Source organism: Sceloporus undulatus, chromosome 5 (genome assembly GCF_019175285.1).
Source record: "Sceloporus undulatus isolate JIND9_A2432 ecotype Alabama chromosome 5, SceUnd_v1.1, whole genome shotgun sequence".
Classification (NCBI taxonomy): domain Eukaryota; kingdom Metazoa; phylum Chordata; class Lepidosauria; order Squamata; family Phrynosomatidae; genus Sceloporus; species Sceloporus undulatus.
Genome location: NC_056526.1, coordinates 150,892,941 through 150,908,432, shown reverse-complemented (window position 1 = coordinate 150,908,432; position 15,492 = coordinate 150,892,941). Strand labels below are relative to the sequence as shown.

Sequence of the window (15,492 nt, the reverse complement as noted above, 5' to 3'; positions counted from 1 at the left end):
GAGCTGCATGTGCGCAACCTCCCTCCCTCCTTCCCTCCCCGCTTGCATGCCCGCCTGGGCTCCGCTTCCCCTCCGCCCGCCATTTCCTCCTTTACCGGCGCGGATGAGCAGGTCGAGCTGATTCGTGGGGGCCTCATGCAGGGAAGTCGCCATGTTTATGCCGCTGGAGCAGCGACCAGGAGGAGGAGGAAGAGGAGGAGGAGGAGCGGCGGCGGCAGCAAAGAGCGGCGGCTTCGCATTGACCTGCAGGGGCTCCCGGGCGCGCGCGGGAAAAGGACGGCGGCGGCGGCGGCGCGCGCGCGGAAGAGAGAGTAGGCGCGCGCTCCCGCTAAGGAAGGAGGAAAAAGGCAGCGGAACCAAGGCTCAGCAGCCCAGCTGCGCGCTCGTCCCCGCAGACAGCCACGCGCGCGACGGAGGCGGCGGCGGTGGCAGCAGCAGAGGCACTAGAGGCGCTAGCGCTGCGCCCCCTCCCTCCTTCCCTCCTTCCCTGTCGCGAGAAGCGCTTCCTCTCCCCGCGCGCGGGGCGCACGCCATCCTTCCGCCGCCGGCCTCGCAGCAGACAGGAAGTGCCGGCAGAGAGGCGGCGAACGAACAGGCGCTGCTCCCCTCCTTCCCTCTCCTCGCACATTCTGCTGCAGCTCCGCAGACTGAGGCTGCATCCACACTGCAGGAAATAGCCCGGTTTGGCACCGCGTTAACTCTGGTCTGGCTCAAGGCTATGGGATTCCGGGAGCTGGAGTTTGTTGCGGAGCTGCTTGAACGCTGGTGCTGTGCGCTTAACCATCTTCCTGCTGCGTTTTGCACTCTCTGGAGACAGTTTCCGAATTGTCTTCAAGATCCCTTCCACATGAAGCTTGTTGTTGTTGTTGTTAACTGCCCTTGAGTTAATGGCCCCAACTCATGGCGACCCTGTGGAGGGGACATCTCCAAGCCCCCCATCCTCCATTGCTCTGCTTCGGTCCTCCAAATTCGCCTGGAGCCTATCCATCTGATGTACAGCCTTCCTCTTTTTCTGCTGCCTTCAGCCCTCCCTGGCAGTGTTGTCTTTTCTTAGGGAGCCATGCCTTCTGTGATGTGACCAAAGTACAACAGCCTCAGTTTTGTCATCTTGGCTTCCAGGGAGAGTTCAGGCTTGATCTGCTGTAGGACTTATTGGTTTGTCTTTTTAGCTGTCCATGACATCCTCAATACTCTTCTCCAGCGCCACATCGCAAATCAGCTTATTTTCTTTCTATCAGCTTTTTTCACTGTCCAGCTGTCACATCCGGACGTGGCGAAGGGGAACATAATGGCTTTGACGATTCTATAGGGATCAGTTGTATATAGTTTTTTATGGGGTTTTCAGGCTATGTGGCCATGTTCGAGAAAAGTTTCTTCCTGATGTTTCGCCAGCATCTGTGGCTGGCATCTTCAGAGAATGCTTGCCTGGAAAGGACTTGGCTATATATACTGTGTCACCTAGAAAGGCAGGAGTGATTTGCATGTGTCACAGGTCACCCAATATATATACCCAACTCCTTTCCAGGCAAGCATTCTCTGAAGAGATCAGCCACAGATGCTGGCAAAACATCAGGAAGAAACTCTTCTAGAACATGGGAAATAGCCTGGAAAACCCACAAAAACCTATGGATGCTGGCCATGAAAGCCTTTGACTTCACTTTAGGATCTTGTCTGCTTCTTTCATGGCAGCGTTTCCCATTCCTAACCTCCTTCTTCTGTTAAACATGTTACCATAGTCTAATCAGTGTGTGGACTATTGTTACCAGTACCGTACATGGCCTCCAACTGAGTTATCCCTGTCCAGGAGAGGCCAAAGCAGGCACTCCAGTCAGTAATGTTACCAAGTACTCCAAGCCACAGAATCAACTTGGGCCTCCAGTGGCAGAGGTGGATCTAAGAGTACTCCCAAGCCACAAACATGCTCCCTCGGGATGTACAGTCACCCCAATCCAAGGGACGTTGCTTGCCCAATTCCTGGACTTGACAACCACCAATACACATTTAATCAAGATTCAGCTTCAGTTTAGTGGCACTCATCCAGCCAATTACAGCATTCGGGCACTGGTCCAGCACCTGCACAGCCTGAGCTGACTCCGAGGCTAAGATAATAATACCGTATTTTCCGGCGTATATGACGACCCCCCAACTTTTAAAAGATAGAGTTTGGGATGTACTCACCATATAAGACTACCCCTCTTCCAACGCACACCAAATAAAATTTTAAAAAACATCAGATTTGATTTCAATATGATGATTTAAATTCAAATGCTTATGACATGCAGGTCCTTAGCAGGAAACCTTGTTGTATACAAAGCCTGCTTGGATTGGTCAGCTCTCCCTGCCTGCCCAGTGCTCCCTGTCTCCAAGACTATCAGAGTGGTAGCTGCTTTCATACGATCGCCGCATATGGTGGGGATGCGGCCGCGGCCGTTTTTGAGCTCCCCCCACCATATGTGGCGACCGCAGATTCTCCAGTCCAGCTCAGAAGTTTCAGCACCTGCCCTATAAGACGATCCCTGGAGTATAAGACAACCCCCGACTTTTGAGAAGATTTTCCTGGGTTAAAAAGTAGTCTTATACACCAGAAAATACAGTAATTATTATTATTATCCCACCTCTCCTTATAGATCCAGGCGGGTTACAATAAAGAATAAAAATACATAATACAATAAATCATAAAACATCACAGGCCTCAACCCTCCACCCACATAAATATAAAAACAATTACAATTTCAAAAAACATTCAATAACAGATTTAGATTAAAATTAATTATTAATTATTAGACAGTTAAAATTAGGCAAACGATGAGAATTCTGTGGGCAGACGGGGGTTAGCTCTTTGATGGGAGGTCAGTCGGGAAAGGCCTGCCAGAAGAAATCCATCTTTACTACCTTCTTAAAAGCGTCAAGCGTGGTAATCTGACAGATCTCCTCTGGCCGGTCATCCCACACTTTTGGAGTGACTGATGAAAAGATCCTCTGGGAAACTGCAGCCAACCTGGTTTTCTTTGGCTACAGTAGATTCTTCCCAGAGGTCTTATGAGTGCAGGGTGGATTGTAAGGAAGGAGATGTACCCAAGCCATGTAGGGCTTTAAAGGTAATAACCAACACCTTGTACCACACCCAGAAGCTAATTGGCAGCCAGTGAAGAGATTTCAAGATAGGTGTTATGTGGTCCAATCTGGATTTACCAGCAACCAACCTTGCTGCCATATTTTGCACCAACTGAGGCTTCTGAACTTGGCACAAGGGTAGGCCCATGACGAGAGGTTACCAGCACATGTACCACCATTTCTAGGTCCCCTGGCTGGGTGTTGTCAGCATACTGATGAAAATGAAGTAGAGCTGGGTGTTGTCAGCATACTGATGGCATGCCACCCCAAACTCCCTTATTACTTACCCCAGTGGTTTCATTCATAGATAGATAGATAGATCAACATGGGAAACAAGATGGCACCCCACAACTTAATAACCATGGAGCTGAACAGTGCTACTCTCTGTAATCAGATAGAAGTGGAACCACTGCAACACAGTGCCCCCTATTCCTACCTGATGGAGCCAATCCAGTAAAATACGATGATAAATGCTATCAAAAGCTGCTGAGAGATCCAAGAAGATCAACAGGTAACACACACACATACAGTCTTTCACACATAGTAAGTCATCAGTCAAAGCAATTCAAGTCCATTTGTCAAAACAGGCAAATGAGGGCTCCACAGTTTATCTCTAAAACCCTAATCCCAATAGACTCCCTATCACTCAGAATAACTCTCCTGGGTGGCATGCTGCAAAGACATACTATGACAAATTTTTTTTGCAACTTGACTGCTACATAAATGTGTTTTTGCTGATCTGCGATCAAACACGTTCTGTGACTACACCACCTGCATTTTGTCAGCCAGCCTGCTGCAACAGCTATAGCATCTTCTGTATAACAAGGTGAATTATGGGCCCAAAAATAACTGGATTGATTCACTATTTATGGATCCTAAAAACTTCTAAAACTGAGATTCCCATTAGTCTTATTTCTACATTGCAACTCTATCCTGCAGTACTTTCAGATGGGACTTTTACTGTGCAAGCCTCCAATGTCACAATTTTTCACTTGTACACAATGTCACAATTTTTCACATGTTTAGCTAGCAAAACTAAAGAAGCTTCCATCCAACCAAATGCTGTTTTATCACAAACATTTAAATAGTAGTTTTTTAATCCCACCATGCCATTACCTTTCTGCAGTGGTGGGATTGCACGCTCCTGTGAGACAAGAGATTATGTTGATAGTTGCAATGTTGCTGGGTAATGTCTCCCATGCCAGACAGGCTTTTGCTGAAGAGCCAAACTGAATGGCCCAAACAGCTACTGGGTAGCAGAACATGGAATGTGAGAAGCATGAATCAGGGGAAGCTAGACATACTAAAATGAGCTGGAATGTATACCATATATACTCAACTATAAGTCCATCTCATGTGTAAGTCGGGGGCAGGTTTTGGGGCCAAAATTGTGGATGTTGATATGACCCATGAATAAGTAAAGGGTAAAACTTTGGGGCTCCTCAGATCCATGGTGGCTCTTTGGCATTTCACCATGGCAGTGGACAGAGGTTGCTTCTCTGCAGTGGGGAAATGCCTAAGACCCATAGTTGCAGCCATTTTTCCTTGGAGTGGGGTTGTACAGGCATGGGCACTCTTTGCCTCTTTGATCCCACCAAGAAGCAGGGAAGCCAAGAAGCCTGCTTTTACAGTAGGCTCTCCCCAGATGCACACTTCACTGCCCACCTGTCCTCATTTGTCTGCAGTCAGCCCACTTGTGTCCTCACAAAGGGTGGAGAGGAGGAGGAGGACTTCAGGGAAAGCCTATTAATATAACCATAATCCACATTTATGTTCCAGCTACAGAGGAAGAAGAAGAAGAAATTAAACGATTCAGTGCTGCTATTCAGGAGAAAATTGACCACAGACCAGAACAGGACTTGTGGTTAAATCAAAGGCAATTGGAATGCAAAAAGTAGGAAACAGAGCAGAATCAAAGACAGTAGAAAAATTTGGACTAGGATCAAGAAATGAAGCAGGAGAGCAATTAACTGAAATTTCCAAGGCCAGTAGTTTCATTATCATAAACACATTCTTCAGGCAACCACAGAGGTGACTATATGCAGGCATCACCTGATAGCCAATATAGAAATCAGACTACAGAACTGGAAACAAAAAATTGAGAAGCTCCATTCTCTCTGCAAAAATGAGACCAGGAGCAGATTGTGGTACAGACCATGAACTGCTGATATCAAAAATGAGAATAAAGCTGAAAAAGAACACTAAACCAATCACTGTGCCAAAATTCTACCTGAAGAATATCCCCACAGAATTTAAAGAGGATGGATGGATGGATATAGATTAGATAGATAGATAGATAGATAGATGACAGATGGATAGATAGATAGACGACAGACAGACAGACAGACAGACAGACAGACAGACAGACAGACAGACAGATAGATAGATAGATAGATAGATATGCAATATTATGAGCCAAAACTCTGAACTTAAGCCAGGGACGCTGTCAAAGAAGAAAGCAAAAAGGACACTGTGTGCTGCGGCCAGAAAGAGACAGCTCAGTGGATAACAGATAAAACTCTTCAAACAGTTAAGACAGACAAGAAGCAAATATAAACGGTGACAGAAATAGGGTCAGAACCCTGAATGCAAATGTTCTGTGGTTTGTGCACTGGTACAAAGATAATAATCAAGGCTGAGGAATAGAAAGTAATAACATAAAAAGAACAGACTCTTCCATGATGTTCAAGAAATCAAAGGAAATTTTAATCCAAGAATGGGAATACTATACTACCAGCAGGGGAACAAATTACACAATCAAGCAGATATAAAAAGACTGCAGAAACAATTAACTGAAAAACTATATAAAATAAATGTAAAGATGACACACTTACTGTATTAAAGGAAGAACCATTTAAAGATGAACCTACAATTTAGAAAGTGAAGTAGAATTGCATTGAGGGCACTTAGGAGAAATAAATCATGTGGAACAGATGGTATACCACTAGAGCTGCTTCAGTCTACAGAAACAGAATCTACTATAGTTCTAACCAAAAATCTGTCAACAATTTGGAAAACCAAACAACAGTTCAGAGATTGGTAACTCAATATACATTCCAGTCCCCAAGAAAGAGGATACCAGGAATTGTAGTAACCACAGAACTAATGCATTAAATTCCCAAGCAAGCAAGTGGTGCTCAAAATTCTACAACTAGGACTTTGATCATATATGGAGAGAGAAATGCCACCTGTCCAAGTTGGGTTCAGGAAAGGAAGAGGCACTAGGGATTATGTTGCAGTTATAGTTTGGATAATGGAGCACACCAAAAACTTTCAGCAGAGAATTAGCCTGTGCTTTATAGATTATAGAAAAGCCTTTGATTGTCATTTAAAACTATAGATTACCCTTAAAGAAATGGGTGTGCCACAACATTTGATTGTCCTTATGCATAACATGTACTCAGGACCAGAGGCTATTGTCAGTATAGTTCAGCCTCAGTATCCGAAGACTTGCCATTTGCGGATTCAACCATCCACGGCGGCAAGCCTGCGGAGTCCTGAGTGGCGGAGCCTGAAGTTCTTGGCACTGTAGTATTCCATGTCACAGAGCATGCTAATTTTTGTCTTGAACTGCTTCAGCTCCTCCTCTTGAATCTGGCCATTCCTTTTGGGAGCCCTGGCCAGCCTGCAGCAGTCCCAATCCTTATGGGTCTCCCTCTGGGCCCTGCAGCCTCTTCCCTGCATCTACTCCTGCCTTCCCTTGCCTGCAGCCGCCTCCTCTCCCTTCTCCTGGGCTCCCCCTTGTCTGTCTGTCTTCCTTCCCTCCTTACTCCCTGCTTTAAGGGCTCCACCACACTCAAGACCCCTCACGCCCCACCTTCCTCCTCCTCCTCCTTGCCCCTTCCTCCCTTCCCAAGCTGCTCCACTGCTCCTCCAGTGCACCCCCAACACCTGAGCTGCTGCCACCTCTCTGCTGCTGATGTGCTCCCTCCAGGCTGTCTGGCCCTCCTTCGGCAGGGGCTCCATGAGTGCCCGCCTACCTCCCAGACCCACTCCCAGCCCCCTGGCAGACACTCAAGGGAGTCAAGCAAGGCTGCATTTTATTACCCTATCTGTTTAACTTGTATGCTGAATATATAATACATAAATCAGGATTAGAGGAACGAAATGTGAAAAATGGAGAAAGGAACATCAACCATTTAGGATATGCAGATAACACCATACTACTAGCAGAAAATAGCAAAGACTTGGAACAACTGTTCAGTTACACCAAGGAAGAAAGTGCAAAGGTAGGTTTACAGCTGAACATTAAGAAAGCAAAAATAATAACCACAAATGATTTACATCATGTTAGAGTAGATGATGAAGAGACTGAAATAGTTCAACATTTCCATACCTTGGCTCAGTCATCAATCAAAATAGAGACTGTAATCAAGAAATCAGAAGAAGACTAAGACTTGGAAGATCAGCTATGGTGGAACTACACAAGATCCTGAAGTGTAAAGATATCTAATTGAATACTAAAGTTAGGATTGTGCATGCCATTTATTTCCTATTTCAGTGTATGGTTGTGAAAGATGAACAGTGAAGAAAGCTGATAGGAAGAAAACCCATTTGAAATGTGATGCTGGAAACGAGTTCTCCAGATACTGTGGACTGCTAAAAAGAAAAATAAATGGATCCTAAAGCAAATCCAACTGGAACTCTCCCTAAAAGCCAAGATGACTAAACTGAAACTGACTTACTTTGGCCATATCATGAGAAGATATAACTTGCTCAAAAAGGCAATAATGCTTGGTAAGGTAGATAGCAGTAAGAAAAGAGAAAGATCACATTTCAGATGGATAGATTCAATCAAGGAAGCCACAGCCCTGAGTCTGCAAGCCCTGATTTCAGATGATAGGGTGACTTTGAGGTCTCTCATTCATAGGGTTGCTATAAGTCAAACTCGACCTGGAAGCAGTTAACAAACAAATTTCTAAAAGTTAGATAAATTATTTACTGTTATATATTATTTATTGTAATTATTTATCTTGTGAACCACCTTGGGGTCCTTTCTGGGAGAAATGCAGCATATATAAATAAATAAATACTGTTAGAATTCTATTATGCCACCAAAAGCACCTTGTTACACTATGCAGTACAGCCAGCCATTTGTATCCGCAGGGATTCAGTTCTAATCCCCGCCATGGATCCCAAAAACCAATAGCAAAGCACCAGGCACACGGTTGCAGTAGTGTACTGAACTGCACTCACCACCACTGGGCAATGGGGAGGAGTCATCCACAGATGCTCAATCTGCAGATGGAAAGCCTGCAGTAGGGGCGTGCCCACTATAATACTTTAAAATAATAATAATAATAATAACAACAACAACAACACTTCTCCAAGAAGAACTCTTTAAAAGTCTTGCCTACATATCAGTATTATTTCTGGAAAGCCTACTTCAAAAGATACACACACACTTAATGATACCTTCAAAACTGAATTTGATTATCCGAATCAGATTTAGTGATGAAACATAAAAGGTGGAAATGTGCATGTTAACTATATAGACCAAGATCCAAAGAACTCATCCCAGCAAATCAAATAATTTGTTCAGACTCAGTGGAGTTTCTGACTATTGAGAAATCCAGATTGGTGTTATACTCTGCTTTATGAGACTGTGTGGTTTAGTTTGATCTCTCCAAACGACATACATTATGTCCTGTGGTGTCACAGTGTATATCCATACCTGAAAAAGAGGATTTGTTGCTAGAGAGTCTAATCTTTTTCAGGTACAGATTTCCCACATGCCAGGAGGCATCTGGTGATGTGTGATTAAATCATGATGGTTGATGGCTCACTGCTTCCCATGTCTCCACTTCTCCGTTTTGATTTGTGGCCATCCTGATTTGATCTCCTCTGCTGTTGAAAAATTGCTGTGTTTGATAAGTAATAATAAGCACAATCTTTCATTTCTGTACTCCTTTCAGAGTTTTAACTCTAATTCTTCTATGTTGTTTCTCCCCACCAACACCATCATGCTGGCATGGTGCCTTGCAGCATAATCCTTTTTTCCTTGCACTTCCTAGATTTAACCAAATTGTTAGCCATGCCAGCACAGTGATTTGCGTAGCAACCTTGTTTACCATTCACTTCCTATGTATGGACCAAAATCTTTGCCATGGCAGCTTTACCACTTTCCTTCTGCAGACTCTATCAGAGGATTGCTAACTGTTGTTGACTGTACACTGTATATTAAAGTATCTTTTTTGTATGAATTTGACATGTCTATAATTTTAATGTAATGGCCACTCCACTTCTGATTTTGTCTTGTTGCCCCAATCCATAATTTACAACATTTTTCCTTTGCAGAAAAAAATGAATATGAGATTCCAGAGATCACTGGGGCACACAAGATTAGTAAGGGACAGGATCTGTTGTCCTATAGCAAATGGGAACAGGGGCTCACATGACTACAGGCGTACCAACTGTATTGCCTGGTCCGTTTGCGAGCCTTTCCTTCCCTGGTCCGTTTGCAAGCCTTTGCTTCCAACGGGGAAAACTCCCCTTTGAAAAGCACTTGCTTGGTCCGTTTGCAAGCCTTTCCTTCCCTGGTCCGCTTGCAAGCCTTTGCTTCCCTGGTCTGTTTGCAAGCCTTTGCTTCCAATGGGGGAAACTCCCCATTGAAAAACACTTGCCTGGTCTGTTTGCAAGCCTTTCCTTCCAACGGGGGAAACTCGCCATTGAAAAGCACTTGCCTGGTCCATGTGCAAGCCTTTCCTTCCCTGGTCTGTTTGCAAGCCTTTGCTTCCCTGGTCCGTTTGCAAGCCTTTGCTTCCAATGGGGAAAACTCTCAATTTAAAACCATCTCTCCAGTCCCTTTTGCAAGACCTTGCTTCCTATGGAAACAACTCTCCATTTAAATCCACTTGCTTCCTAGAGGTCCAGAGAAGGAGAAGGAGGGCCGGAAATGGTATTTCCCCCTTTCTATCCTTCCTTATGGCCCCCTAAGTTTTACCCTTGAATTATCCACGGGTCATATCAAAACCCAGGATTTTGACCCTAAAACCTTCCCTCGACTTATACATGAGGTCGACTTAAACACGAGTTTATACGGTAGTCTTTATGAAACTGCAGATTACCACTCATTGTTCAAGACAAACCCATATTTGATATCTTCATTTTGTGACCCTAAGGATACAAAGTACTTCCTACTAGAATAAAATACCAAAATGGCTTTAAGAATAAATAATAATTCAGTATTGTAAAACAAAAAAATCAGTATGAAATACACTGTCACCAATGGTAATTGTGCACTTTCAGCAGTATTTTGTAGGGAAAAAAGAATCAAAACAATAGCAGTAGTACACGCACAGCAAGCTATTTACTAGAATGCAACACAAACTGGAAAGGGAAAACATTTAAGATTCTTCCAGTTTTATCCAGGAAAGATACAGCTAGAACATTTGTGCAATTTTAAGATTCCACTATTCTTCAGGGGCTTTTTAATTAGCTGTTCCCATTAAGCTGAAGATAAGCAAAAAATCAGTCTGTAAATAAAAGATTATTGAAACACACTAAATGATTAAAGCCTGAAGTATAAGGAAATGTGTTTCTTTTTTTAAAAAAAAAGAAATCTACCTGTTTTCACAGTTTCAGTCTCGATTTCTTGTTCCTCTGCAACATCTTGTAGTAGGAAAGTTTCATCATCATAAACAAAGATCTGTGCAGCATATCCTTGTTCTACTCTGGCACTTGGTACTGGCTCTACAATCACTGCTGGATACTCAGACACTGGTTCATTCTCCTGCACAACCCCATGAGAGAAAGGGAGACAGAAATTGTTATTCCTATTCTATTCTAAACAATCCCTTTTGAAATCCTCTATAGACTTTATGAATTTAATAGAATATTAAAATAAATCTATATATGTCTTAGATTATTACAGTAGAAATCACCACAAGCTCAAGAAACAGTTAATAAACTGTAATTGAGAACCTAGTGTCCTCCAGACATTGTTGGATTCTGGCTCCCAGCCAATATGTTCAATGATAGGAGCTTCAGTATACCACAAAATCTAAAGCCCTTTAGTCCTCCGTATACAAATACTATTGCATGTGAATGACAAACAGCACACCATTTTTATGAATCTGAAAATCACCAAGGGACATGATTGCAAAAACAATTAGAAATGGAATAATCAATAAAACAATACAAAATATACAGAATTCAAATTTCCACAGATTTGAGTGTGGCAATTAAACATATACTCTTGATTTCATTACTACTTACTCTTACACTTTATCATGTATTTGAATATTTACTAGGTACAGTGCCTTTCATAAGTATCCATCCCCTCCCACTTTGCTTTTCCACATTTTGTTGTGTTATACAACCTGGGATTGAAATGGATTTGGCATAGTGACCACTTGATTTACACAACATACTCAGCACTGTGAAAGTGAAAAACTTTGTGTCATATAAATTAAGCAAACAAAAACAAGCTTGTACTTGTTAATTGCATACTTGAATGTTGTGTGTCTTCATGTAAGTTTTGACTTATGGCAACCTTCAGGTGAACTTATCATAGGGTTTTCTTGGCAAGATTTGTTCAGAAGGGGCTTGCCATTGCCTTCCTCTGACGCTGAGAGAGTATCACTTGCCCAAGGTCACCCGCTGGTTTTCCATGGCCAAGCAGGCATCCGAGCCCTGGTCTCCCAGTCTCCTAGTCCAACACTCAAACCACTACACCATGCTAGCTCTTACTCAATACTTGGTGGATGCACCTTTGGCAGCAATTGTAGCTCTGAGTCTTCCTGGGTAAGGCTCTATCAGGTTTGTGCATATGGATCCTGCAATTTTGCCAGTTCTTCTTGGAAAAATTGCTCCAGCTCTCTCACACTGAATGAGGACCACGGGTGAACAGGTACTTTGAAGTCTCGCTATTCATTTTCACTTCGCATGGGGCATTCTAAGACATTTAGGTTCCCGTTTTTAAACCACTTTAGTTTGACAGTGGCTTTGTATTTAAGATCTTTGCCCTGTAGAAATGTAAACTCCTGCCCCAATCCCCTTGCAGTCTGAAACAGGTTATCTTTTAGAATTTCCAAATATTGGGATCCTTCTGACTTGCCAATCAGTTTCTCAGTTCTTGCCAAGGAAGAACATCCCCACAGCATAATGCTGCCCCACCACCACCATACGTCACCATGAGGATGATGTTCTCAGGGAAGTTAGCTCTCCCGGTTTTCTGCCACACAAAGTGTTTTGCAACAGGGGCACAACATTCAAGTAAAGTCTCATCAGAGCAGAAAACCTCTTCCCACGTTTGCTATGTCTTTCACATGCTTCTGTTCAAACTCCAAGCAGGCTCCAGTATGAGTTTATTTCAACAATGGCTTTCTTCTGGACAGTTTATTCCATCTCAGCTGCAAATCTCTCCAGGAACCTTAGGGTTATCATTGGCCTCTTGATTACTTCTCTAATGCCCTCCTCACTCAGTCACTGAGTTTCAATTGACAGGTATTGCCGGACAGAGTCAGTTGAGACATATTCTTTTCATTTCATAGTACTGTAGCACATTTAATGGTACTCCAGGGATGTTCATAGGAGGAGTTAATAACAACTTTAGCCTGTCCTTGTTTTGACAGCACCTTGGTCTTCGTGGTGTTGTTTGTTTAGATATGCTTTCTAACAAACTCTAGACCTTCCAGAGTCAGCTGTATTTTATCTGAGATCAGGTATTACTGGACCTGCACACAAGTGGACTCCATTCAACAATTTATGTGACTTCTTGAGATAAAGTCTATTTAGTCATGTCATAGCACCTGGTGTGAATATTTATGCAACCAACATGTCCTAGTCTGTTTATGTTTATTTATCTTTTGTTACACAATAAAAATATTTTGCACCTTCACAGAATTGACTGTTTTGTATACATGGATTTAATGCCAATTAAATCAATTTCAGCTCCAGGTTGTAACACAACAAAACACAGAGAGATAAAGGTGGGCAGGGCGAATATTTCTGTAAGGTCCTGTATTTCTCATTTATTTTTGGAAACAGAAGTCCAGAAATAGTATTTTGAATTCAGATAGATTATAGAAGAAGAACTGCATGTTGCTCTATCCTATTGTAAAAAAAAAATAATTTAATGAATCAAATACTGTATTAAAAGCTACTAAAAAGCAGCCTTGAATATTTCCTTCAGTCACACTGCAATTTACCAGATATTCCTTTTTTTTTCCTGAACATGCCATAAGGAATACCCTCTCTCCATTCAAAACATGCACTCCTGGTCAACATTCACAAAGAATACATTAAAAATAGGTTGCATGTAATTTTCCAACCTTGCTTTGAACTTGTACTCCATTGCTGTCGAACTCCAGGCCTGAACCTCCACTGTCAACTACTGCTGATGTCATTGTGCATTCCCTGGAAGGCTGACAGCAAAGTATGTATATCTTCCCAACAATGGTAATGCTGAGAGCTTGAGATACAAACGAGGTAGAATTTTTCCAAAATTCAGCTTCTCTGATACTGGGATAAGAACTTCTGAAAGAGATAGCATATGTAAAGGTCAACGGCTTACTCAACAGTATCTTTTTACATCTGCACGTTGAAACAAGACATCATTTAGCATTAATGAGAACAATAGGTGTCACTTCAAGTCACTTCCAATTTAGGGCGACCCTAAGGTCTATCATGGGGTTTTCAGAGGCTGAGTGTGTGACTTGCCCAAGGTCACCCTGTGGGTTTCCATGGCTGAGTGGGGATTTGGTCTCTGGCCTCCAGAGTCACAGCCCAACACTCAAACCACTATGCCATGCTGGCTCATTCTGGAGCTACATATTCATAAACAGTTTTTCAATGTTCTAACAGTCAGCCATTTGAAGTATTATAAAGTCAAGCGCGTGGCCTAGAGATAAGGCAGAGGCCTAGATAAAGAAAAATATTTAGTTCTATTGGGCTGTACCTATAAACTGAAATATTCTGGTCTAGCCACTGTTTGATAACCTAGGTGAGTTGGAGTGACATATGGTGTGCTTGCATATGGAAGACTCCAACCCCAAATCATTCTCACTCCAATTGCATCAACAGCAGGGAGAGGCAGCCTCACTCTACATCTGCAGAGCTCGGGGAAGGACAGCAACTGGATGCAAAAAGCAGACCCAAAGGCATTCTTGTTCTGAACCTGATCCCCTTCTCAAGATGCGATAGCAGCAAAACCAAGCAGCCACTGCTGCTGCTACTAACACTACTGAGAGGTAATAGCCAATAAGATTCTTATTTATTTATTATATTTATTTAATTTATATCCTTCCTTCCTCTCAGCACAGGTCCTAACATTTTCAAAGCACAATACAATTTTAAAATCTCTTAATACAAAAGTTACAACACAATTAAACTAAATTTCTATTTTAAAAACACAAGTTAAAAACTGCATTAAAACACACTTAAACATATTTTAATACTGTTTTTATTTTTTGTTTTTATAAATATAAAAATATAAACACTACACCCCCATTAAAAGCTTTATCTACCACAACACACTAAAAACCAAAAGCTTCCTTAATTATAAAGTTCTTTACCTGCCAGTGGAAAGACAGTAAGTCCAACTGGACTTCTTAGGGAAGGTAATCCCTTAACCTGACAGCAGCCAGTGAGAAAGCTCTCTTATGTCCTCACTAGATATACCTGTGATAGTGGCGGAACCAAGAAAGAGCCTTCCCTTGCAAATCTTAGAGCAAGAATAGGGTCTCACAAGGCATATTCGCACATTATCTGATATGGTAGCATTTTTTGTGGCCCAAGAAGCAATGGGCTGTACAAAGACAATTCCCACATCAGCACTGCCACAGGCAACACTTGCTTGGGGGGAGTATAAGGGAGAAGTGGAGTTATTCCTTTATTGTTTACTACAGAGTTATAATGTGCTAAATGACAGACTGACTGTAGTAATATATACTCTTCTGCAATTTGCCTCCACAACATACCAATGACAAGAATTGCTATTTTTGTTGTGGTTGTGTGTGCCTTCAAGTTGTTTCTGACTTAGGGTGACCCTAAAGTGAACCGATCATGGGGTTTTCCTGGCAAGATTTGTTCAGAGGAAGTTTGCCATTGCCTTCCCTCAAGGTTGAGAGTATGCGACTTGTCCAAGGTCACCCAGTGGATTTAATCGAACCCTCGTCTCCAGAGTTGACATTTAATTTTAAATATAGTTTGGAAAAAACTGTGTTTGGCCTTCCAGGACTGATTCTATCACCAAAAGAAGATGATTTTCTACCACATGAAAAATGAATGTGCATGAAGGATTACTGTTCACCCCTGCAACAGCTAGGTAATATTCACAATTTGGCTTTACCAGACTTGTTCACCCAGTGCAAGATGTTTAATCTCCAGCTTTATTTATATAAATACTGTCACTTTTCTCTGTATTTCTGCTCTGAG

The 15,492-nt window shown here is 42.5% G+C and overlaps 1 protein-coding gene across 4 annotated transcripts in view; it reads right to left on the bottom strand.

The window, feature by feature from the left end:
• ELF2 (E74 like ETS transcription factor 2) overlaps positions 1 to 15,492 on the bottom strand; it is a 50,609-nt gene that overhangs the window by 20,761 nt on the left and 14,356 nt on the right. For 2 of the 4 annotated variants that reach the window (XM_042467481.1, XM_042467482.1), the window contains exons 2-3: positions 13,389 to 13,593; positions 10,681 to 10,846 (exon numbers count right to left, since the gene is read on the bottom strand). In XM_042467481.1, the coding sequence (XP_042323415.1) occupies positions 10,681 to 10,846; positions 13,389 to 13,463 (241 nt within the window). In that variant the 5' untranslated portion in view covers positions 13,464 to 13,593. Of the gene's footprint in view, positions 1 to 95; positions 406 to 8,788; positions 8,962 to 10,680; positions 10,847 to 13,388; positions 13,594 to 15,492 lie in introns of those variants that run through there. The other 2 variants (XM_042467485.1, XM_042467483.1) reach the window with 2 other exon arrangements.